The following is a 26545-nucleotide window of genomic DNA, read 5'->3' as shown; positions in this document are numbered from 1 at the left end:
CCCCGAGTCTGCAGAGAGGGGCGGCATATAAATCCAATAAATCTAATCTAATCTAATCTAAAACCCACCGAAATCTCACACGTGTGTGTCCCCTCGCAAGATTTTTCTTCCTGCCCATGCGCAGAAGCAAAATCTCAGTTGCGCACACACGGCAGAGATGTTGAGCTGCGCGCACAGCTCAATTTTCGCAACTGGTACAATGGCATCAACTATACTGGTAGGAACCCTGGGCGTTTGCCCAGGTTCGCCTGGTGCACCAGTTGCGGCCCTATTTGGACAGGGAGTCACTGCTCACAGTCATTGACGTCCTTATCACCTTGAGGTTCAACAACTGCAACGCTCTCTACCTTTGAAGAGTGTTCAGAAACTTCAGATTGTGCAGAATACGGCCGCGCGAGCAGTCATGGGTCATCCAAGATACACCCATGTTTCGTCAACACTCCGTGACCTGCACTGGTTGCCGATTAGTTTCTGGACACAATTCAAAGTGTTGGTGACCATGGCATTGGACCAGAATACCTACAGGACTACCTTTTGCTGCACGAATCCCAGCGGCGGATTAGGTCCCACAGAGTTGGCCTTCTCTGGGTCCCGTCGACTAAACAACGTCATCTGGCGGGGCCTAGGGGAAGAGCCTTCTTTGTGGTGGCCCTAGCCCTCTGGAATCAACTCCCCCCAGAGATTCGGACTGCCCCCATTCTCCTCGCCTTCTGCAAGACCCTAAAGGCCTATCTATGTCGCCAGGCTATGTGCAATTAATGTATCCCCTTTCTGACCATTAAGAGTTATGTGTGGTTGTGACTGTATTGTATTGATTGTTTTTAATGATGTTCTGCCAGGCTCTCTGGTAGAAGCCTCCCGAAAATTCACGGGTACAAATTTCAGACATACACACGTCTGAAAATTCAAAACAATGTCCTTTATCACAAAATTTAAAAGAAACAAAGCACCCTTTTTGTATTGCAAAGAGCACTCGTCCCCAAAACAACCTTGTAGGCTGTACAAGTCCCTTAATCAGTCCTTACGTACTTAGCTAGTAGCTGTGAAGAAACGTCACAGCCCTCCTTCTTCCCACGAAGTGAAACACACACACACTTTTCGCTGCTTTGGTGTCAAAGGTGTGAAAAATCCACAAAGTTCAGAAACAGCGAGGCACAATCCTGAAGAACTGTGATCAGATAATCTTCCACAACGGCCAAACTAGCACACTGCTATTTATAGCAGCAGCTCTAATTACTGGAGCCCCACCCAAACACAGGTGGCCTCTCTTATCTCCTGTAATATTTCCTCAATTGGTCTCTTCGATGTATAAGTCTGCGCCTGCGTGGGTCTAAAACTTCGTCATCCAAATCGACCGAAGATAATGGTGATTGGCTTCCTGGGCTGTGTGCCAAGCCCCCCTCTTCCAAGTCACCCCCACCTTCTTCTTCGTCCGAGGAAACTGCACTCCCTGACTCTGCCGGCAACAAAACAGGCCTAGGACATGTTGACATTTCCCCTGCCTCCACCTCCACATTCCCTGGGGCAGGAGCTGGGCCAGAGCCAACCACAACAAATGATAGTTGGTTTTTAGTCATAGTTTTTAATTATTAGATTTGTATTATATTATATTGTTCTTTTGTTGTTGTGAGCCGCCCCGAGTCTTTGCAGAGGGGCGGCATACAAGTCTAATAAATTATGATTAATTATTATTAACCTGCTAGTGCATTTGGCCCCCACTGCGTAAGATTTTCTTTCCCTAAGAATGGAGTCACCCAATTTTAAGAAGCACCCTGCAACGTCTTAAGTAAAAGCCACTAGGAAAGACTAGGGATGAAAAACTCACTTTTAAAATTTCTTGGTGATTTTCCGAAGCGTATAAACGTCCATCACGAACAATGTCTTCTATTAACTGCTGATAGTCCTCTGAAAAGTGAATGGCAAAAGGACCAAATCAGTGGTTTAATTTCCATTTTTTTGCTGACAACAACATCCAGGCAGATTAGTCACATGTTTTGAAGTGATCCTGAATTTAAACACAGGCTTTTTGTTTATTTAAATGTATTTTATTTGTTTATTACATTTATATGCCGCCGATCTCCCTCTCACAATCTTGGCGTCAAGGTGCAGTCCAATGGGTTCCGTTGGCCTTCTCCGGGTCCCGTCGACCAAACAATGTCGTTTGGCGGGCCCCAGGGGAAGAGCCTTCCCTGTGGCGGCCCCGGCCCTCTGGAACCAACTCCCGCCAGAGATTAGAAAAGCCCCCACCCTCCTTGTCTTTCGCAAATTACTTAAGACCCACCTTTGTCGCCAGGCATGGGGGAGTTAAGTTATCCTTTCCCCCTAGGCTATTACAAGTTATGCATGGTATGTTTGTGTGTATGTTTGGTTTTTTATAATAAGGGTTTTTTAATTAATTGGATTGTTCATGTTGTTTTACCACTGTTGTTAGCCGCCCCGAGTCTGTGGAGAGGGGCGGCATACAAATCCAATAAATAATAATAATAATAATAATAATAATAATAATAATAATAATAATAATAATAATAATGGCCTTTTAGGACAACATCTCAGAGAGGGGCGGCATACAAATCTAATAAATTATTATTATTATTATTATTAACTACAGGATATGGAGATAGAAACAGGAGCGAAATCCTCTGAAATCTGCTACTGGTTCCCTCTGCGCATTCATGCGCGCATCAGACATTACCACACAGCGCTGAAAAAAGAGCATTTTGAAGCTATCAGAGTCTGCAAAGTTAAGTAGAACAGCGAAGGGAGGGATTCAGCTGTGCCAGGTGATTTAGATTAGCTAGAACGTAGAAAATCCTGCTTTCTAGCTAATCTAAATCCCCTTGCACAGCTGATCATCGCACAGCTGATTGTCAGATATACCGGTTTTCCTAAACCGGCAGCATTTTTTCCTACCAGTTTGAGCGAATTGGTCCAAACTGGTAGCATTTAACTTCTGGTTACAGGATCTTAGAAGTGAAACTGATATATTTCTCCTCAATGCATAAAACAAATAAGTATGACTGTATTTATTTTTTTGAGGAAAATACCCTGAATTGGTACAAAGGCATCTTCTTTCTAGTAGAAATATGATAGGTCTCTCTTGAGTTTTAAGCATGGTTAAACATTTCATCAATAAATGGTTTCTAAAATTGTGTGATCATCCATCATTAATAAAACAACTAGGGAAAGGGAGCCAAGTAAACTTTCAGTTACTAAAAAATACTTTTGGAGTACTTTCTGGATATTTAAGTTAAAACAATTTGTAAATAGTAATTACAGTGATACCTTGTCTTAAGAACTTAATTGGTTCTGGGACGAGGTTTGTAAGGTGAAAAGTTTGTAAGACAAAACAATGTTTCCCATAGGAATCAATGGAAAAGCGATTAATGCGTGCAAGCCCAAAACTCACCCTTTTTGCCAGCCAAAATGCCCATTTTTGCGCTGCTGGGATTCCCCTGAGGCTCCCCTTCATGGGAAACCCCACCTCCAGACTTCTGTGTTTTTGTGATGCTGCAGGGGAATCCCAGCAGCGCAAAAACGGGTGCTTTGCTGGCAACGGAAGTCTGGAGGTGGGGTTTCCAGCGAGGGGAGCTTCAGTGAAATTGCAGCATCGCAAAAACACAGAAGTCCTTGAAACCCCACCTCTGGACTTCTGTGTTTTTGTGATGCTGCGATTTCACTGAGGCTCCCCTTGCTGGGAATCCCAACCTCCGGACTTCCGTTTCCAGTGAAGTGCCTGTTTTTGCACTGCTGGGATTCCCCTGCAGCATCGCAAAAACACGGAAGTCTGGAGGTGGTGCTTCCCATGGAGGGAAGTCCAGAGGCGGGGCATCCCAGTGGCGGCAGCTTGGGTTTGTAAGGGGAAAATAGTTTGGAAGAAGAGGCAAAAAAAATCTTAAACCTCGGGTTTGTATCTCGAAAGGTTTGTATGACGAGGGGTTTGTAAGAAAAGGTATCACTGTATATATTCCTGTATGGAAAATCATGACCAATACTGATTCTAAAAATGCTAAAGGAAAAGTAAGAGTCCAGGAAATTTTATATCCCTTCTTCTCTATTAACATGATTTTTTTGGGGTTTTTTGTGCATATACACCTACTGTATATTAGAAAAATACTGGCGTATATTTTACCGTCATATGTTACATAGGGCACTTGAAATCCTTTTCCGCTGTTTCCTTCGTTTGATTTGAACTGAATCCACAATTTCCGTGACCGGGAGGTAAATGCTATGGGTCGCTCATAGGTTTGGCAGGTTTCATAGGTAGTAATTGATGTAGGTGAAGCTTAAAAATAAAAAAAAAATAAACGTAACAGATTTTAAAACCTTGCAAAAATAGAATTTAATGTACATTTAGCATTCTCTGTAGTCGAAGTTTAGCAAGATCTCTATACAGTAGTACCTCGACATACGAGTTTAATTCGTTCCGGACCTGGGCTCGTAAGTCGATCAACTCGTATCTGGAACGACTTTTCCCCATAGGAATTAATGTAAATAATTCTAATTGGTTCCAGCCCTCAAAAAAGTCACAAAGTTAGTCCAAATTATGCAGAAAGACATGTTTTTAATGAAGAAATGTACATGTACATATACAGTGATCCCTCGATTATCGCGAGGGTTCCGTTCCAAGACCCCTCGCGATAATCGATTTTTCGCGATGTAGGGTTGCGGAAGTAAAAATACCATCTGCGCATGCGCGCCCTTTTTTCATGGCCGCGCATGCGCAGATGGTGGAGTTTGCGTGGGTGGCGGGGAAGACCCAGGGAAGATTCCTTCGGCCGCCCAGCAGCTGATCTGCTCGGCAGCGCAGCAGCAGCGAGCAGACGAAGATCGGGGTTTCCCCGCCGCCCACGCAAAGGGGAAACCCCGATTCGGCTCCTCGCTGCTGCTGCGCTGCCGAGCAGATCAGCTGCTGGGCGGCCGAAGGAACCTTCCCTGGGTCTTCCTCGCTGATGCCCCCGCTCTCCCGCACGCACGCCACCCGCCAGCAAGAGGGGGAGAGATAGAGAAAGAGAGAGAAGGAAAGAAAGAGATGAGAGAGGGAGGAAGAGAGTGTGAGAGAGGAAGAAGCAAGATAGAGAAAGAGAGAGAGAGAAAGAAAGATGAGAAAGGAAGAGAGTGACGTCATCGGGTGGGAAAAATCGCGATATAGCGTTTCGCGAAGAACGGGATCGCGAAAATCGAGGGATCACTGTAAATGAATAATAAAGTTTCTTACACTTAACTTGTAAACTTTCTTAAACTTTTACATTTACATATGTACACAGTAGCCTAATCATCTGTTTTTGCCTTTTTGGCTGCACTTTCACTTGGAGCAGCTCTTTTCATAAGAAATTTATCCAATGACATCTGCTTTTGCCTGCTTTTCAAAATGTTGCGAAAGTGAGTCAATGAGGTGTCATTGAAAAGTGCTGCTGAACGACTCGTGGCTACTTTCTCTGGGTGATTTTTTTCGATGAAACCAACAACGTTCTCCCACTGCGCTAGCATCGCTTTTATTTCACTGGTAGGAATGACTTCCTGTGGTTCCTGTACCTCTGTATAGTCCTTCAGATAGAAATATTTCCTAATTATCCATGTTTTCCTGGGTACTGAACACTGAAGCTCCCCTATGCAAAACCTGTATTCTGTCACTGAGTTAAGACCATTATTCAAATTATATCCCACTATCTTGCAGCTGATCTAATTAAACCGGCATTAGCAGAATTTCAGGAATCATTTGTAAGTCTTATTTGGACTCGTGATTATGCTAGTCCAGGGGTCTCCAACTTTGTAAATTTAAGTCTGGAGGAGTTGAAGTCCTCCAGGCTTAAGGTTGCCAAGGTTGGAGGCTCCTGTACTAGTCTATATTCTGAGTGTTCTGGTTTCTGGTAGAAGTTTAGTAATTACAAATAACTCTCATTAAATGCATCATTTCATGAATAAAGCAACTCCATTTATTTCTCTGCTCTCCTGTATTTTCAACACATTCCAGACATCACTCGGTCCGTTATCTCTCTCTTAGCCGCATTTCTCACATTCCTTTTCCTGCTTCACTTAGACAAGATTTATTTCCTAACTACTTAGCTGTAAAACGACAGCAGCACTGACTAAATACAATACAAAATACTTGGCTTACTTTAGCGTGGCGAAAACACCTCCATATTTCTTTTCAGCAACGTTGAAACTCCACCCTTCTTCTCCACTAGCCCCCTGATGTGCCAAATACCTCACTACAATATTTAACCCATTCCTCTCCTTAATATCTTCTTCCAGACCTTTGCTCTCTACGTTTCTGAATCCTTCTGAATTTAGGATTAACCCAGTGAGCGTCTGATTCTCCCTCACTAGATCTGAACTCATAGCCCCATCCTGTGGCTGGCCTCCCACCTGTTCTACTACCTGTAACCCCGGGCCCCCCACTACTTCATAAACACTATCTGAATCCAAGTCCTCAATATCTTCATCATCCTCCAACTGATCAAGGGTATGTACAACACTGAGTAATACTAAATAATGTCATTTAATATTTTTTTAAAATACTGTAGTTTTTATTATATTACAAAGGTTAAAAAGGAAGAGCAAATATATCTTGTTTTACATCACTGTTTCAACATACTTATAGTTGTATACGGTAATCATTGTGCTTATCTTCTTAATTATTTTGTACAGATATTCCATGTCATTTCAAAGCGAAAACATTGTTATATCAACATTGAGATTAAATTCTAAACTTTCTATATAAATACTTTATACACTATTGCCCTTCATTCGCCCGTACCCCCCCATAGAACTGTTTTGTAACAGTTCAAAATTTCTTTAATTGTTGGTATGCGGCATATGGCGGCCGCGGTTTTTAAAGGTTTTCTTCTGTCATACCCTTTATCTAAGGTCAGTTTGGATTGAGTTTAATATCGAATCAAGTGAAGATTTTCAGAATCTATTGTTTGTTCACTATCATTGTTATTTTCATGTAAGTCCTCAATATCTTCATCATCCTCCAACTGATCAAGAGTATGTACAACACTGAGTAATACTAAATAATGTCATTTAATATTGTTTGGAGGTAGAAGTAAATTGGACAGAAGAAAGCAAAATAAAAGTAAAAAAGATCCAGAAGTGATTATTATACAATTCTGCAGAGACCATGGTCATTATCCAAGACTAGCCATTTAGACACTATTGAAAGTGTTATTTATTTATTTTATTTATTTATTTATTTATATACAAAATGTGACAAAAACTTCATCAGATATTGACTGTAGAGTCAATTCTCCCTACAGATGTAGCTTCTAAATCGGGGTGTCAAAGTCACATTATCATGGTGGCATCACGTGATGTATAGGGACTTTCCCCCACCTTCGCTAAACCGGATGTGGGCGTGGCCAGCGTCTGACCCATCAGGCCGGTGGGCCAGGAGTTTGAAACGATAAGCATTAAGTCAACACTATGAAGTTTTGCATAAATAAACATCACTTCTGAATCAGATAAATTATTCAGTGACAGTTTTCTGAGATGGTTTTCTGGCTTTTCAAGGGACAAAGCTTACCACTTTTTCTCATTACTAAAACATCACCACACTCATCTTCAATTGGGAGGAAGATCTCTGGAACCACAATGAGGATCCGTCTCTTTGGAGGTGGGCTTATATTCCAAGTGCACTCAACATTGGCTGGATAATCTCCTGGATAGTTGGGGGATTCGATGTACCCTGTATAGTCTCCAAGTTCTCCACCACATTGTTGATCTAGAGAGAGGGGGAAGAGGGAGGGAGAGAGAGAGAGAGAGAGAGAGATGAAGTCAGACTGAGCTGACCTACTCGTGTTTTACTTCCCTGTTTCTGCAACAAGGATTCTCTTCATCTACTCATTGGTCTTACCTTTAAGAAGCTATACAACAGTAAATCATTTAGCAAATTAAAATTGCTCCATGAATATTATTTTGGATGATTTTACTTTGGGTTCTTGATCTAACTGTTAAATCAGAGGCTGGAGGCCGATGAAGAGGATAACAGCTCTTTATTTAATAATCAGGAACATCTAAAGTGACCAGCTCGCAGGCAGGTAGTGACTTAAAAAACAAGCGGCCAAACCCGCACCTTATATACTTTGTTACTAGCGCTGGGATTGGTGACAATGTTTCAAGACTTCGCGCCGGAGCTTCCTATTGGTTGCGCCCGGAGGCTCCTTATTGGTCGCACCTCAGCTTCCCATTGGTTGCGCTAGCAGGCTTCTTATTGGTCGCCCTGCTGCAATCAGTGATCACCTTATTTCTAACAACTTGCAAACATAACACTAACTATAAATCTGATTGCGCTACGTTCTGTAAGCCTAGGAGTGAATATCTGTCTTTGACTGTGCTTTAAAATGGTGGGAGTGGAAACACTGTTCCTCTTTGCAACTCCTTAAGTTCAGGTCACCCCTGGTCCTTCTTTTCACTAGACTAGACATAACCACCTTGCCTCCAAAAGTTGTGAATGCTCCAACACTGGAAGTTTTTAAGAAGAGGTTGGATAACAATTTTTTTGAGGCCCCTTCCAACTCCGTTGTTGTTGTTATTATTATTAACTATTATTATTGTTTATATGTTTTAACCTCCAGTCGCCTGAACTGGAGTCCTCCAGTTGTTCTTTTCTGCATTCCTTCTAGAGTCACAGACTCTTAGGCTGTCTACTTTGCTAAAAAAAGACATTACAGTGTTCCCTCGATCTTTGCGGGTTCCAACTTCGCAAAAAGTCTATACCACAGCTTTTCAAACATATTAATTAAAAAATACTTCGTGGTTTTTTCCCCTTATACCACATTTCCCCCCGCCCGATGACATCATATGTCATCGCCAAACTTTTGTATGACTTTTAATAAATATTTTTTTTTAATAAACTTTAATAAATAAACATGGTGAGTAATAATCTAAATGGTTGCTAAGGGAATGGGAAATTGTAATTTAGGGGTTTGAAGTGTTAAGGGAAGGCTTGTGATACTGTTCATAGCCAAAAATAGTGTATTTACTTCCGCATCTCTACTTTGCGGAAATTCGACTTTCGCGGGCGGTCTCGGAACGCATCCCCCGCGAAAATTGAGGGAACACTGTACTTCTTTCTTACACAGAGAACAGACTGCCAAGATAGTGCTTCCACAATTTTTACATTATTTTAAAGGAAGTGAAAACACATTGGAGAGATATTGAGACCTTGATTTTATAGTAGAAGTAAGAAGGATTTGTCTGGCAAAATTGCCTTGATGCTCAAAAACAGTTTACTTGATGTGATCTGAGGCTGGGATACTTAGCATCTCACTGTCTTACTCTACTGCTACGGATAGATCAGGCTTTAGACGGGCTGAGTGTAGAAGTTTAGTTTAGTTTAGTTTATTTAGATTTGTATGCTGCCCCTCTCCGAAGACTCGGGGCAGCTAACAACAATAAAAAACAATGTAACAAATCTAATATTAAAAAGTAATCTAAAAAACCCCAATTTAAGAGACCAATCATACCAACAAACATACCATGTATAAATTCTATAAGCCTAGGGGAGAGGGAGAAAACAAATTTCAATTCCCCCATGCCTGACGACAGAGGTGGGTTTTAAGGAGCTTACGAAAGGCAAGGAGGGTGGGGGCAACTCTGATATTTGGGGGGAGTTGATTCCAGAGGGTCGGGGCCGCCACAGAGAAGGCTCTTCTCCTGGGTCCCGCCAAATGACATTGTTTAGTTGACGGGACCCGGAGAAGGCCAACTCTGTGGGACCTAACCGGTCTCTGGGATTCGTGCGGCAGAAGGCGGTCCTGGAGATATTCTGGTCCGGTGCCATGAAGGGCTTTATAGGTCATAACCAACACTTTGAATTGTGACCGGAAACTGATCGGCAACCAATGCAGACTGCGGAGTGTTGGTGTAACATGGGCATGCCTTGGGAAGCCCATGACTGCTCTCGCAGCTGCATTCTGCATGATCTGAAGTTTCCGAACACTTTTCAAAGGTAGCCCCATGTAGAGAGCATTACAGTAATCGAACCTCAAGGTGATGAGGGCATGAGTGACTGTGAGCAGTGAGTCCCGGTCCAGATAGGGCTGCAACTGGTGCACCAGGCGAACCTGGGCAAACGCCCCCCTCGCCACAGCTGAAAGATGTTTCTCTAATGTGAGCTGTGGATCGAGGAGGACGCCCAGGTTGCGGACCCTCTCTGAGGGGTCAGTAATTCCTCCCCCAGGGTTATGGAAGTGAATTCTGCATTTTGATAATGTTTTAGACAGCAGTCAAGCAATTTCTTCTGTAAGATTTTCAAACTCAACTCAATTTAATAGTACAAGTGTAGCTTACAGACGGGCTATGACTGGCAATAAGGTTGAAGATTAAGTGCTCCCAGGGCATTCAAGGCAATATTGCAAGTATAGCTGATGATAGTGGGAAAACTTACTTTTACAGTGTGTAACGTTAGTGGACCCATCAAAATCTGTGCTTGTATTTCCAGGGCACGTGATGCAATAATTCTGGCCAAATTCAGGTTGGTAGGTTCCTACAGGACATCTGATACATCTGTGGGTTGTAGAGTTGTAGTAATGGCCAGGAGAACAATGAACTGTTTAGAAGAGTGGTAGGTTATTTTATAAAGTATGCAAGATAAAAGGAACAGAGAGAGAGAAAAAAGAAACGTATCAGGCTGGCACTAGGCAAAAAGTCTTATTCAGGATGCATTTGCGACTTTTTAAGGCAAATAAACTGAAGGCACAAAAGACCAGCCTTAAATGATCATACTTTGGATGCATCATGCGAAGACTCAGTTCTTTGGAAAAGGCTCTGATGATGGAAGGAAAGGGAAGGAAGAGTGAAGGGCTGCAAAAAACTTTACTACCGTGTTTCCCCGAAAGTAAGACAGTGTCTTACTTTCTTGTTACCCCCAAAAGCCCCACTACGTCTTACTTTCGGGGTATGTCTTACATTGGAAAAAAATTGAAAGGGTCGCGTTCCTGAAGGCATCTCCCCGGAGTCCAGAAGGGCAGCCGCAAGCGGCGTGCACGCGTGGAGCCACAGACGCGTGTCGGGGAAGCGTGTGTCTGGAGGGGAGGAGCCGCTCTGCACAGTTGGGCAGCCCCACCTGCCTGCCGGAAAGGAGGCGGGCGAAGGAGGGCGCAGCTCCGGCCGCTCGCCTCGGAGCTGGTCGGCCTCGCTGGCCGCTTGCAGCCGAGCCTCGGCAGGACTCGGTTGCTGGGACGAGCGCCTTCGCTGCAAGCCGCCGCCCGCTCGGCTCACTTCGGACCAGCGCCGTCCTTCGCTTTGCCAAGCCAGGGAAGAGGCGGTGGCGCCGCGGCGAGGCGAAGGCGAGGGGCGCGCGGGGAGCTTGGAAGCGACGTCATTGGGCTGCCCCCCCCGGCAATACCCCCGTGTTTCCCCGAAAGTAAGACATATGTCTTACTTTCGGGGTACGGCTTATATTAGCCGACCCCCCTGAAACCCCCGATACGTCTTACAATCGGGGGTGTCTTACTATCGGGGAAACAGGGTACTACACTGTGGGCGTGGCTTATCGTGTGGGTGTGGCTTGATGGTCATATGACTGGGAGGTGGCTTAAAGGTCATGTGACTGGGCGGGAGTGGCTTACCGGCCAAGATAAGTTTTCAAATAAGTGCTTGGACTCTTTTTCAGTTGATTAAGTCACATGATTTAAACAGCCACAAAAAGGACCAACGATAGACAGCATTATTTGTTGAGGAGCACCGTCACGTTTTAAGGTTTTGTTCTGAACCCACAAGGTTCAGTATGATAAGAGATTAGGCAAGTAGCTCAGTTTTCTTTAATTGCTATAAAAGTTCAGTTCTAGATAATGATTAAAATGATTAAAGCGTTTGTGGGTAAAAACATACCGTTTAATTATTTCTTGTTTTAAAAAGTAATTAAGGATCATATTAAGGGACTAGAAGAGGAAGGAAAATAAAAAAACTATTAAGTATTCAATAAAAAGTGCATAAACCTATTACCCCCACTGTGTCCCCCGCACCCACGGGGGCAGCAACCCATCCCTGGACCAGCATACAAATGCATGTTGGAGCTGATCTACGACAACGGCTCACGAGCCAGCAGATATAGCTCCGCATGCCACCTGTGGCACCCATGCCATAGGTTCGCCATCACTGTTTTAGGATATTCTTATATTTTATTTTGAGCTGCCCCAGGTTCTGACAGGTTCTGGAGAACCTGGAGTAGAAATTTTGAGTAGTTGGGAGAACTTGTAAATACCACCTCTGACTGGCCCCGGAGTGGGCTGGGAATGGAGATTTTGCAGTATCCTTCCCCTGCTATGCCCTCCAAGCCACGCCCACCGAGCCACGCCCACAGAACTGGTAATTTAAAAAACTGGATTTCATCACTGAGCTGCCCTAATAATACATGGAAGGACAGAACATAAACATTACCTTTGGTTTCACAGTCTTGAAATGAAACTGCACCCTCGTACTTTGTCCCCAGTCCTCCTCCACAGGGGAAACAGAGGGTCCTTCCTGGTTCAGACTGGTAAGTGCCAAGTGGACACAGTCTGCAAGGTTTAAAACCATCAAAAGAAAATTGCCCAGGAGAACACTGCCCTAGAAAGGGAATAAATCTATGATTTACACACAAACATAGCTAAGGCACTGTCCCAAAGGGTGTTTTTTCAAGAGGCAACTTGGCTTTTCTTTGAAGATGTTTCTCAGAGCTGAAGAAACTTCTTGGATGAGAAGCGAAGTGTCTTCTTCAAAGAAAAGCCAGAAAAGCCAAGTTGCCTCTTGAAAAAGCACCTTTGGGACAACCATGACCTGGATGACTGAGAATCTCCATAGACAGCTAAGGCACAGCTTACCAGTCATCTCAGTTTCTGTGGCATTTGTTCTTTGGGATTTCTGTGGATGGATGGATGAATGGATGGATGGATGGATATGGATATATATATCAAATACAGTGGTACCTCATCTTACGAACGCCTCTTCTAACGAACTTTTCAAGATACGAACCCGGTGTTTAAGATTTTTTTGCCTCTTCTTCTGAACTATTTTCACCTTAGGAACCCAAGCAGCTGCTGCTGGGATGAAGGGGTTTCTTTCCCCCCACTTTTTTTAAGAAAGAAAAGGGAGGGGCAGCTTGGAGGAGTAAAGATATCGCATGCTTGCAAAGGCAATGAAACTGTGTCTTTTTAAGAAAGAAAAGGGAGGGGCAGCTTGGAGGAGTAATGATTTCGTATGCTTGCAAAGGCACTGAAACTGTGTCTTTTTAAGAAAGAAAAGGGAGGGGCAGCTTGGAGGAGTAAAGATATCGCATGCTTGCAAAGGCAATGAAACTGTGTCTTTTTAAGAAAGAAAAGGGAGGGGCAGCTTGGAGGAGTAAAGATTTTGCATGCTTGCAAAGGCACTGAAACTGTGTCTTTTGAAGAAAGAAAAGGGAGGGGCAGCTTGGAGGAGTAATGATTTCGTATGCTTGCAAAGGCACTGAAACTGTGTCTTTTTAAGAAAGAAAAGGGAGGGGCAGCTTGGAGGAGTAAAGATATCGCATGCTTGCAAAGGCAATGAAACTGTGTCTTTTTAAGAAAGAAAAGGGAGGGGCAGCTTGGAGGAGTAAAGATTTTGCATGCTTGCAAAGGCAATGAAACTGTGTCTTTTTAAGAAAGAAAAGGGAGGGGCAGCTTGGAGGAGTAATGATTTCGTATGCTTGCAAAGGCACTGAAACTGTGTCTTTTTAAGAAAGAAAAGGGAGGGGCAGCTTGGAGGAGTAAAGATATCGCATGCTTGCAAAGGCAATGAAACTGTGTCTTTTGAAGAAAGAAAAGGGAGGGGCAGCTTGGAGGAGTAAAGATATCGCATGCTTGCAAAGGCACTGAAACTGTGTCTTTTGAAGAAAGAAAAGGGAGGGGCGCCCCCTTGCCTTTCTTCCTTCCCATTCACCCTTTAGCCTAGCCTAGCTTCTTCCACCCGCCCCCTTTAGCTGCTCCTCCCTGCCCTCTGTTCGCCTCCCTTCTAAAGTTTGGGATTTTCCTGAAGGATTTGCACGCATTATTTGCTTTTACATTGATTCCTATGGGAAACATTGTTTCATCTTACGAACTTTTCACCTTACGAACCTCCTCCTGGAACCAATTAAGTTCGTATGATGAGGTACCACTGTATATATATATATATACAGTGATACCTTGTCTTACAAACTTAATTGGTTCCGGGATGAGGTTCATAAGGTGAAAAGTTTGTAAGATGAAACAATGTTTCCCGTAAGAATCAATGGAAAAGCGATTAATGCGTGCAAGCCCAAAATTCACCCCTTTTGCCAGCCGAAGAGCCCGTTTTTGCGCTGCTGGGGTTCCCTTCCATAGGAAACCCCACCTCCAGACTTTTGTGTTTTTGCGATGCTGCAGGGGAATCCCAGTATCGCAAAAACGAGCGCTTCGCTGGCAACGGAAGTCTGGAGGTGGGGTTTTCCAGCAAAGGGAGCACCAGTGAAATCGCAGCATCGCAAAAACACCGAAGTCCTCGAAACCCCACTTCCGGACCTCTGTGTTTTTGTGATGCTGCGATTTCACTGAGGATCCCCTCGCTGGGAAACCCCACCTCCGGACTTCCGTTGCCAGCAAAGCACTCGTTTTTGCGCTGCTGGGATTCCCGTTGCTGGGATTCCCCTGCAGCATCACAAAAACACGGAAGTCGAGAGGTGGGGTTTCCCATGGAGGGGAGTCTCAGGGGAATCCCAGCAGCGCAGAAATGGGTGCTTCGCTTGTAATGGACGTCTGGAGGCGGGGGAAAATAGAGGCGGCAGTGGGTTATAAGGTGAAATAATTTGTAAGAAGAGGCAAAAAAATCTTAAATCCCGGGTTTTTATCTCGAAAAGTTTGTATGACAAGGCGTTCATAAAACGAGGTATCACTGTATATATATAATATAAAGTCTAGAGGTTAAAGCTGCTGCCTTAAGGCAGACCCCACAGTTTCAAATCCCAGTAAGGGTATGGTTAGCTGAAGAGAACAAAAGAGCTCGAAATAGATCTATACTAGTCTCCCTTCCTTTTCATTATCAGCAAAAATAAGATATATATTCTTTGGATATGCCAAGTTGATTCAACAGAAAAATGATATAACACTTTCCTGGTACAAAGCTGAAAGGAGGAGATCCTGTAGCTTAGAGGTTAATTCCCTGCCCAAGGCAGAGGCTACAGGTTCAAATCCTACAAACAAACAAACAAACAAACAAACAAACAAACAAACAAACATTTTTTTCTGTTGAATCACTCTGGTATACCCAAATATGGGAAGGAGCATACTGCTTCCTTATTTGCCTCTCGCCCCCTCCAGGGGCCATATCCAAGGCAGTTTAATTTTTATAGGCGACAAACTATATTCTATATGTGTAACATATTTTTGCTGATAATGAAAAGGAAGGGAAGTATAGATCTATTTCAAGCTATTTTGCTCTCATCAGCTAGCCATACCCTTACCAGGATTTGAACCTGGGGAATCTGCCTGTAAGGCAGTAGCTTTAATCTCTAGATCATTATCATATTAACCTCTAGACCACTGTCATTGTTCCTTTTCATTATCATGAAAAATATGTTACACACACACTTTTTTATTGCTAGAAAACTACAAAAGACTTTGGAAGTTGCAATCATGTGGGACACTACAACTGGTTGTAAATGTGTCTCCTCCCCCCCTTGTGTGTGTGTGTGTGTGTGTACACATTCTGGAACCGTTTCCAAAAACAGGCGAGGGCTGGGTTTTTTTCCTCTCTTATTCTTTGGGTGCTTTTTATCACATGCTTTAAATCAAGAGTCACTTCTCTCTCTCTTTTGTTTCTCTCTCTTTCCTCTCATTCCCTCAATCATTTTCTCGTTTCTCTTTTTTTTGTCCCTTTTTTGCTCATTTCTCTCTCTCTCTCTCTCCCTTCCTCTCCTTTTCTCTCTTTCTCTCTCTCTTGCTTTTTTCTCTTTCTTTCTCTCTCTTTCTCTCTCTCTTGCTTTTTTCTCTCTCACTCTTTCTTTCTTTCTCTCTTTCTCTCTCTCTCTCTTGCTTTCTCTCTCTCTCTCACTCTCAGTCTCTCTCTCTTTCCCTGTCTCTTGCTTACTTTCTCTCTCTCTCTCTCAGCAAAAAGTCAGCAAAAAGTTGCGAGACCGAAACCTGAGCTTCCTTCTTCGCGGCACACCTGACCATGTCTCGTGGCACACTAGTGTGCCACGGCACACTGGTTGAAAAACACTGGTATAAGATACATTCTAGGACATTCAGAGTAACCTGACTGGTGCTTCACATGAACTGATTATCAGTCTAACCATATCCCAGGAAACTTTTAGCAGGTACAATAGACAAGTCAATGTAAAACAATGATTTACAGCTCAGGTCACAACTTCAGATTTCTCCTTTTCCCTATTTTCAATTAACTTTCCAGTCCAGTTTCTGAATGAAAGTTATGAAATGAAATGCTACAGCAGTCATAACTTTGAGGAGGGCCATATGCAGCTATGAAATCTGTTATAACAGATGTAGGTTGAAGGACTACTGTATAAGATATATTTTAGGATAGGAGTGTCAATGTTGCAGTGACGTCATCAAATGACGTCTTCCAACTTTTTCCCCTTTTGCTAAAACGGGGGGGGGGGGCATAGCTAGCGTGTGATGCATCTGGCCCGTGGGCCAAGAGTTTGACCTCCACAGTTCTATGACATTCGGAGTAACCTGATGGGGGCTTCACATGAACTGATTATGCAAGATCTAAGCATGAGCCGGGGTGGCGCAGCAGGTAGAGTGCTGTACTGCAGGCCACTGTAGATCTGAAGGTCAGCAGTTCAAATCTCATCAAGGCTCAAGGTTGACTCAGCCTTCCATCCTTCCGAGGTGGGTAAAATGAGGACCCGGATTGTGGGGGCAATAGCCTGGCTCTGTTAAAAAGTGCTATTGCTAACATGTTGTAAGCCGCCCTGAGTCTAAGGAGAAGGGCGGCATAAAAATTGAATAAATAAACAAACAAACAAACAAACAAATAAATAAATAAATATCCCAGAAAGCATTTAGCGGGATGCAACAGATACGTCAATACAAAACAATGATTTACAGCTCAGGTCACAACCTTAGATTTCCCCTTTTTCCTATTTTTTAAATTCACTTTCCCATCCAGTTTCTGAATGAAATTCCTGAAATGAAATGGTACTTGCCTCCACATTCTAACACACTTCGTGCACCTGTAGTGCCTTGCCCATCATTCCCTGGACAAGGTTCGCAGGAGAGCTGACCTTCTGTGTCTTGATATGTCCCTGGTGAGCAAGGGATGCAATGATTATGTTCTCCACTGTAATAGGTGCCAATGCTGCAGGTGGCTGGGAAAATAAAAATCAATTCTGCATTTATTTCTATGTTTCATTATCACAGAGTCTTCACAGTAGTATCGATCACTGGCAACCATGCCTTTAACCGATCACTGTTGAGCTTTACAGTAGATAAGATCTTACAATCTTTGAGTAATACAGTAATACATTGTCTTACGAACTTAATTGGTTCTGGAAGTAGGTTCGTAAGGCGAAAGGTTCGTAAGACGAAACATTGTTTCCCATAGGAAACAATGTAAAAGCGATTAATGTGTGCAAAAAGAACAAAAATCGCAAAATGGCGCTCTACTGGGCGCCGCCGCCCGGCTGTCACCTTTTAAAACAGCTGGGGGGCTTCTCCCGAACCTGAACGCGCCATTTTGCGATCTGCGGTGGGTTCGTAAGCCGAAAAAAGTTCATAAGAAGAGGCAAAAAAATTCCGAACCCCGGGTTCGTATCACGAGGAGTTCGTATCACGAGGTACCACTGTATTTTAAATCCTCACATACGAGGGTCGCCCAGAAAGTAATGCACCACATTTTTTTCTTCAACAATTATTTACTGAACACAATGAAACTTACACACAAGAAAGAATGATGTTTCTTCTACACCCCCTATTTTGCAATGTAATCTCCGTCCCGTTCTATGCCTTCCTCCAGCGAGACATAAGGGCATGTATGCCCTGTTGGTACCACTCCTTGTTCTGGTCACAAAGCCATTTCTACACTGTGCAAATCACCTCTAATGGCCTCACCCTCTGTGCCCAGCGACTAACCGTACTTCTGTTGACTGCAGATTCTCCCTAAACTGTACACAAATGTTTGTGAATGTTCCCAACAGTTTCTTTCTCCGCAGTGAGAAATTCAATGAAGACACGCTGCTTGTAACGTACATCACTTACAGACGCCATTTCAAAACACTGCTGCAGCTATGTTATCTATCTGAAGAAATGCAAAATTTACACACACACTCCTGACAATTCAAATAATGTATATCTAAAGTTTTGCACTTGTACCCTTACTGTGGGCTGAGAAAAAAAATGTGGTGCATTACTTTCTGGGCGAGCCTCATCGCAAAGTTGTTAATATTAAGAACACATTTTTACATCTATATATAAAACAAGCTCTGAAATGTGTACATATTATTATTATTATTATTATTATTATTATTATTATTATTATTATTATTATTATTATTATTATTTATTAGATTTGTATGCCGCCCCTTTCCGTAGACTAGGGCGGCTCACAACACAATAAAACAGCATGACAAATCTAATAATTTACAATTTAAAATATTTTTTAAAAACCCATTATTAAGCAGACATACATACAAGCATACCATACATAAATTGTATAGGCCTGGGGGAGATATCTCAGTTCCCCCATGCCTGACGACAAAGGTGGGTTTTAAGGAGTTTACGAAAGGCAAGGAGGGTAGGGGCAGTTCGAATCTCTGGGGGGAGCTGTTTCCAGAGAGTCGGGGCTGCCACAGAGAAGGCTCTTCCCCTGGGGCCTGCCAACCAACATTGTTTAGTTGACGGGACCCGGAGAAGGCCCACTCTGTGGGACCTAATCGGTCGCTGGGATTAGTGCGGCAGAAGGCGGTCTCGGAGATATTCTGGTCCGATGCCATGAAAGGCTTTAAAGGTCATAACCAACACTTTGAATTGTGACCGGAAACTGATCGGCAACCAATGCAGACTGCGGAGTGTTGGTGTAACATGGGCATACCTGTGAAAGCCCATGACTGCTCTCGCAGCTGCATTCTGCACGATCTGAAGTTTCCGAACACTCTTCAAAGGTAGCCCCATGTAGAGAGCGTTACAGTAGTCGAACCTCGAGGTGATGAGGGCATGAGTGACTGTGAGCAGTGAGTCCAAATAGGGCCACAACTGGTGCACCAGGTGAACCTGGGCAAACGCCCCCCTTGCCACAGCTGAAAGATGGTTCTCTAATGTGAGCTGTGGATCGAGGAGGACGCCCAAGTTGCGGACCCTCTCCAAGGGGGTCAATAATTCCCCCCCCCCCAGGGTGATGGACGGACAGGTGGGATTGTCCTTGGGAGGCAAAACCCACAGCCACTCCATCTTATCCGGGTTGAGTTTGAGTCTGTTGGCACCCATATTGTAGTGCAGGGGGTGTCACAGTCAATTTCATTGAGGGTTATGTTTGACCTTGTGGGACTAGGGTGGGCGTGGCCTGGGTGGGTGTGGCTAGCTCAACATCTCTCGTGCCAGGCCCCTGTGATAGCCCAAGCACTATGCCAGCAAAAATGAGCTCCTAAGCATGGTTTTCAGTTGTGATGGCTTCATGCAACCCTCTGCCAGTGAAAACAGAGCTTAGGAGGGCTGCCCACAGCTCTTGTGAGCTCTGTTTTTGGCTGCAACAGCACCCTGCAACCCTCTGACAGTAAAAATGGAGCTTGGGAGGGCCACCTGCAACCCTTCCAAGCTCTATTTTCACTGTCTGAAAACCAGTCCTTGCTGTTTCTAGGGCTGTCCTGTGGACTAAATCAAAGCACCTACAGGCTAAATCTGTCCCCAAGGCCATTCATTCATTCATTCATTCATTCATTCATTCATTCATTTATTTATTTTGTCCAATACATAATACACATTGAAGAGAAAGATATGTAATAATATAAGTAAAGAAAAGAATAGAAGAAAAGATATAAAAGTATAGGTGAACATATTTGAAAGGAAGAAAAGATAAATGAGATAAAAAGAGACAACTGGACAGGGGACAGAAGGCACACTGGTGCACTTATGCACGCCCCTTACTGACCTCTAAGGAACCTGGAGAGGTCAATCGTGGATAGTCTAAGGGAAAAATGTTTGGGGTTAGGGGTTGACACTACTGAGCAAACTCGGTTGCTGAAGTCATATTTTTTACAGTCAAGTTTGGAGCGGTTAATATTAAGTTTGAATCTGTTGCGTGCTCTTGTGTTGTTGCGATTGAAGCTGAAGTAGTCATTGACAGGTAGAACGTTGCAGCATATGATCTTGTGGGCAATACTTAGATCGTGTTTTAGGCGACATAGTTCTAAGCTTTGTAGACCTAGGATTGATAGTCTGCTTTCGTAGGGTATTCTGTTTCGACTGGAGGAGTGAATGGCTCTTCTGGTGAAGTATCTTTGGACCTTTTCTAGGGTGTTGATGTCCGAGATGTGGTATGGGTTCCAGACAGATGAACTGTATTCAAGGATGGGTCTGGCAAAAGTTTTGTAGGCTCTGGTGAGTAGCTGAGATTGCCAGAGCAGAAGCTGTGTAGGATCAGGTTAACAACTCTAGAAGCCTTTTTGGCGATATTGTTGCAGTGGGCTTTGGCACTTAGATCATTTGATATTAGTATTCCAAGGTCTTTTACCTTGAATTCGACACCCCTGTCAAATATCAGGTTTCTAATTTGTTCAAATAGAAACATCTGGGAAATCGTCTCATGAGAAAACAATTTTTTCTGGGCATGTGAAGTAAAGCATTTTATTCGAATCTTACCACATTTTCCATCTTGCTGCACTTGCCCAGTACTGCAGGAAGGTCCTTCGTTGACAATTTTAGCTGCCTTCTGAGCTACTTCGTACTCGGTCCCAGAAAACTGAATGTAAAATTGCTGCTTGTTAATCGATTTTCTCAAGGTTTTGATAGCTGTTTGTAGTTTCTGTTCCATCCTTTTTCTCAAACAGTCAACATTGCAAGTGTCTAAGCGGGAGAAATAGAAATGTTAGAATCAACTGAGAGATGAATTAGAACACAGATTTCAGAGTCACCTTGTTGTGTCTGGAGTAAAATATATTTTTTGAAGTCACTAATGTTCTGGCTTCTGGTAGAAATTTAGCAATTACAAATAACTCTTATTAAATGCATCATTTCATGAATAAAGAAACTCCATTTATTTCTCTGCTCTCCTGTAATTCAAACACATTCCATACAACACTCGGTCCGTTATCTCTCTTATCTGCATTTCTCACATTCCTCCTCCTGTTTTACTTAAACAAGATTTATTTTCCTAACTACATAACTTTGAAAAACAGCAGCACTGACTGATAATAATACAAAATACTTTGGCTTACTTTAGAGTGGCAAAAACACATCCATTTTCCTTTCCGGCAATGTTGAATCTCCACCCTTCTTCTCCACTGACCCCCTGACGTGCCAAATACATCACTACAATATTTAATCCATTCCTCTCCTTAATATCTTCTTCCAGACATCTGTTCTCTACGTTTTTGGACCCTTCTGAATTTAGGGTTAACCCAGCGAGCATCTGATTCTCCCTCACTAGATCCTGAACTCATGGCCCCATCCTGTGGCTGGCCTCCCACCTGTTCTACTACCTGTAACCCCGGGCCCCCCACTACTTCATAAACACTATCTGAACCCGAGTCCTCAATATCTTCATCTTCCTCCAACTGATCAGGAGTATGTACAACACCTAATACCCTCAAGAAAAGGAAGGCCTTCATATCAATAATTGAATTAATCAATCTCAGTTAATAAATGATTATGTCTTAGACAATGTTGCCTGCTACGCCTATTATATCTGAATCAGTATGTTGGAATTCCACAGCTTTAGAAGCGGTGCTTGTGATATGCTTACTTATTACCATGGAGAAAACGGCAAACCTCCTTATGAAATTATACAATCTTTATAAATCTCTTTACGCATTCAGTAGATTAAAAATCTCACAGGTCCACTGTTTCTAGATCTGTATTTCTCAGCGGCTTTCGATACCATCGACCATGGTATCCTTCTGCACCGGCTGGAGGGGTTGGGAGTAGGAGGCACTGTTCTTCAGTGGTTCTCCTACCTCTCCGGTCCATCGCAGTCGGTGTTAGTGGGGGGTCAGAGGTCGACCCCGAGGTCTCTCCCTTGTGGGGTGCCTCAGGGGTCGGTCCTCTCCCCCCTGCTATTTAATATCTACATGAAACCGCTGGGTGAGATCATCCAAGGGCATGGGGTGAGGTATCATCAGTACGCTGATTATACCCAGCTTTACATCTCCACCCCATGTCCAGTCAACGAAGCAGTGGAAGTGATGTGCCAGTGTCTGGAGGCTGTTGGGGCCTGGATGGGTGTCAACAGACTCAAACTCAACCCTGATAAGACAGAGTGGCTGTGGGTTTTGCCTTCCAAGGATAATTTCATCTGTCCGTCCATCACCCTGGGGGGAAATTATTGACCCCCTCAGAGAGGGTCCGCAACTTGGGTGTCCTCCTCGATCCACAGCTCACATTAGAGAAACATTTTTCAGCTGTGGCGAGGGGGGCGTTTGCCCAGGTTCGCCTGGTGCACCAGTTGCAGCCCTATTTGGACTGGGGTCACTGTTCACAGTCACTCATGCCCTCATCACCTCGAGGTTCGACTACTGTAACGCTCTCTACATGGGGCTACTTTTGAAGAGTGTTCGGAAACTTCAGATCGTGCAGAATGCAGCTGCGAGAGCAATTATGGGCTTTCCCAAATATGCCCATGTTACTCCAACACTCCGCAGTTTGCATTGGCTGCTGATCAGTTTCCGGTCATAATTCAAAGTGTTGGTCATCACCTATAAAGCCCTTCATGGCACTGGACCAGGGTATTTGCGAGACCGCCTTCTGCCGCACGAATCCCAGCGGCCGGTTAGGTCCCACAGAGTTGGCCTTCTCCGGGTCCCGTCGACTAAACAATGTGGTCTGGCGGGACCCAGGGGAAGAGCCTTCTCTGTAGCAGCTCCGACCCTCTGGAATCAGCTCCCTCCAGAGATTAGAACTGCCCCCACCTTCCATGCCTTCCGTAAACTCCTTAAAACCCACCTCTGTCGTCAGGTGTGGGGGAACTGAAACATCTCCCCCTGCCTATGTAGTTTTTGTGCATGACATGACTGTATGTATGTTTTTATATATTAGGGTTCCTTGCTTTTTAGACTTTTTAAAATGTACTATTGTTATTTTAGATTCTAATTATTAGATTTGTCATTATGTATTGTTTTTATCATTGTTGTGAGCCGCCCCGAGTCTACGGAGAGGGGTGGCATACAAATCTAAATAATAATAATAATAATAATAATAATAATAATAATAATAATAATAATAATAATAATAATAATAATTTTGGTTCCACTTAATGCCCCTCCCACAGCCTGGCTGATTTATTCTTGGTCAGCAGTTAATTCCCTAACTTCAACCTTTTGCTTCTATATAAGATCATAATCTTATAAAGTTTATATGTTTGATATATCTTTCTCTGACACTATTTGGTATACACAGAAGAATCTTATGAGTATCAGTTATTTTTAGACACAATTCTTTTAGGCAGTATGGATTCACACAAATACAGTCAGTCAGTCAGTCAGTCAGTCAGTCGTGGGTTCCAGCCAGTCAGGGCAATATAGTGTCTCAGTAGTGAAAACGGAGCGGCATGTGCAGCTTCAGTTGATTGGCGGGCGGGCAGATGCATTGGCGTGAGATTCGGCCTCTGCACATGTGCCAGAAGCGAAATCTTGTGCAAGGACATATACATGAGTGAGATTTTGGGCGATTTTTTGCTTTTGCACACTTCGCTGCATACAGTCCATTATTATCAAAACCAAGTCAGATAATTATTCCTACAGACAGATTTCCAATAGGAGAAACTTCTAGGACTATGAATCAACTTTAACCTTGACCTCAGTATGGAGTTTTGATTTCCTGTCCAAAAAATGAATAGTGGCAATTGAGAAAAGTTATATTGGGTGGATGATATCAAGTACTATAAAAGAAACTTATTGGAAGCAGGGGTGGGTTCTACTTACCTTGACTACTGGTTTGAGATCACGCCAGAAATGTGTATTTTGTGTGCTCACACCCCCATCACTCCCAGATTAAGTTTATCTGTGCATGCGCAGGAGGCTTTGCGCATATACAGAGGGTTATTTTCATGTATATTTGGCTTCCGTGGACAGATTTAAACCTGGAGGATCAGTTTGGGGGCCTTTCAAGCCAGCCATCGCTACCAGTTCAGTGAGCAGGGGAAAATTCCTGCTACCGGTTCTACAGAACTGGTCCATTCCAGCAGGAACCCACTTCTAATTCGAAAAATTTACGTTTCAAGTTTAATTGGATTCGTATGCCGCCCGTCTCCAAGAAAAGCTTCTGGGGAATTTATTTTTATTTTATTTTATTCTTTGTCCAATATACAATACATGTGGAAGAGAATAGACATTAAGTAATATATATAACGATAGAAAGTAAAAAGAAGAGAAGTAGATGGGAGGGAGAGAATATATATGATATAAGAGATAAGGAGAGAATATATATTATATATATATATATATATATATATATATATATATATATATATATATATATAATATATATACAGTATATATATAGATAGATATAGATAAGGAGAGAATATATATGATAAATGAGATAAGGAAAGACAATTGGACAGGGGACGATAGGCACATCAGTGCACTTATATACGTCCCTTACTGGCCTCTTAGGAACCTGGAGAGGTCAATCGTGGAGAGTCTAAGGGACAAATGTTGGGGGTTAGGGGCTGACACTATTGAGTCCGGTAATGAGTTCCACGCTTCGACAACTCGATTGTTACTATACATTTGTGGAATATTTGTCATCGCTATTGTATGTGTAACCCTCATATTAATAAATATATGGTGCTGATTAATCAATATTTAATTATATGGATGCTGAACAATATTTGGACTGTGCAAGGCAAAGGTGGTATTAGATTATATGTTAAATTACTAACATAGATTGGGGTTTTTTTTGGGGGGGGCTATAGATTAATTTTTTTGTATTGGATTTTAAACAAAATTGTTGTAGCACTAGGAAGTTTAAAGGAAACCTCTATTTGTCAATAGTTATTTAGCAAACTAGATATACTATATTCTTGAGTTTAAAGTAAAAATATACAGTAATCTAAAAATATGAAAAAAGTCACTCCAAATAGACTTATGGCAAGAATTCCTAGTTTATTACACTAAGCAGGAGGGCTGTGTAGAATATTAATTCATTAGCCAATACTTTTTCTATTAGTTTTTTTAAATTGTTATATTTAGTATATTTCTCATTAACATTTCATCCTGATTAGGCAAATATTCTGAGTTACCTTCCTCAACCTGATGCTTTCCCATAGTGTGATTAGAAGAGTTGTGGACTATGAAAAGCTATTCTTACAGGATAATTAAACCTGAATTTCTTGCTTTTAATAATGGGGGGTTTTAGTGTTTTTTAAATTATTAGATTTGTTCTTACATTGTCTTTGTTATTGTTGTGAGCCGCCCTGAGTCTATGGAGAGGGGCGGCATACAAATCTAATAAATGAATGAATGAATGAATGAATGAATGAATGAATGAATGAATTAATAATAATAATAATAATAATAATAATAATAATAATAATAATAATAATAATAATAATTAGTTCTACTCTCGGAAACTGGCTCAAAGAAATAACGCAAACCATCCCACTCACCTGAAACTTCTTCCGACTTCATCTCCATTTCAAACTCAGCCGTGATATGGGATACTTCTTTTGATGGAGATTTTCGCCCGCGGCGTTTTTTCTTAGAGGAATCACATTTGAGATTTACAAAAGTTATGTGGCAATTGTCTGCACAGGGGAACTGACCTCCTTTTGCACAACAGAAACAACACGGGAAAAAATTAAGCTGTGTAGTAGTAGCATTACTTCGTTGGTATTGGCTGCATTAGCTTTAGTATGGTCGATATATTAAAAATATCTTCATAGTAATTTGAAGATTAATACAGTGATACCTCGTCTTACAAACGCCTCATGATACAAACTTTTCGAGATACAAACCCGGGGTTTAAGATTTTTTTGCCTCGTCTTACAAACTATTTTCACCTTACAAACCCACGGCCGCCGCTGGGATGCTCTACCTCCGGACTTCCGTTGCCAGCGAAGCACCCGTTTTTGCGCTCCTGGGATTCTCCTGAGGCTCCCCTTGCTGGGAAACCCCACCTCTGGACTTCTGTGTTTTTGGAATGCTGCAGGGGAATCCCAGCAATGCAAAAATGGGCGCTTTGCTGGCAACGGAAGTCCAGAGGTGGGGTTTCCCAGCGAGGGGAGCCTCAGTGAAATCGCAGCATCGCAAAAACACAGAAGTACGGAGGTGGGGTTTCCCATGGAGGGGAGCCTCAGGGGAATTCCAGCAGCGCAAAAACGGGCGCTTCGGCTGGCAAAAGGGGTGAATTTTGAGCTTGCACGCATTAATCGCTTTTCCATTGATTCCTATGGGAAATATTGTTTCGTCTTACAA

General features: G+C 42.9%; 1 protein-coding gene across 1 annotated transcript in view; it reads right to left on the bottom strand.

Moving 5' to 3' along the window:
- SCUBE1 (signal peptide, CUB domain and EGF like domain containing 1) overlaps positions 1 to 26545 on the bottom strand; it is a 225391-nt gene that overhangs the window by 706 nt on the left and 198140 nt on the right. The window contains exons 15-22 of the mRNA XM_070755321.1: positions 25738 to 25896; positions 20775 to 20978; positions 17129 to 17290; positions 12385 to 12552; positions 10391 to 10552; positions 7526 to 7723; positions 4130 to 4282; positions 1826 to 1905 (exon numbers count right to left, since the gene is read on the bottom strand). Of these exons, the coding sequence (XP_070611422.1) occupies positions 1826 to 1905; positions 4130 to 4282; positions 7526 to 7723; positions 10391 to 10552; positions 12385 to 12552; positions 17129 to 17290; positions 20775 to 20978; positions 25738 to 25896 (1286 nt within the window). The remainder of the gene's footprint in view (positions 1 to 1825; positions 1906 to 4129; positions 4283 to 7525; positions 7724 to 10390; positions 10553 to 12384; positions 12553 to 17128; positions 17291 to 20774; positions 20979 to 25737; positions 25897 to 26545) is intronic.

The sequence above is a fragment of the Erythrolamprus reginae genome, chromosome 6, assembly GCF_031021105.1.
Source record: "Erythrolamprus reginae isolate rEryReg1 chromosome 6, rEryReg1.hap1, whole genome shotgun sequence".
In the NCBI taxonomy this organism is placed as follows: Eukaryota; Metazoa; Chordata; class Lepidosauria; order Squamata; family Dipsadidae; genus Erythrolamprus; species Erythrolamprus reginae.
The sequence above is the reverse complement of the archived record's forward strand: the minus strand, read 5'-3'. Positions and strand labels throughout refer to the sequence as shown.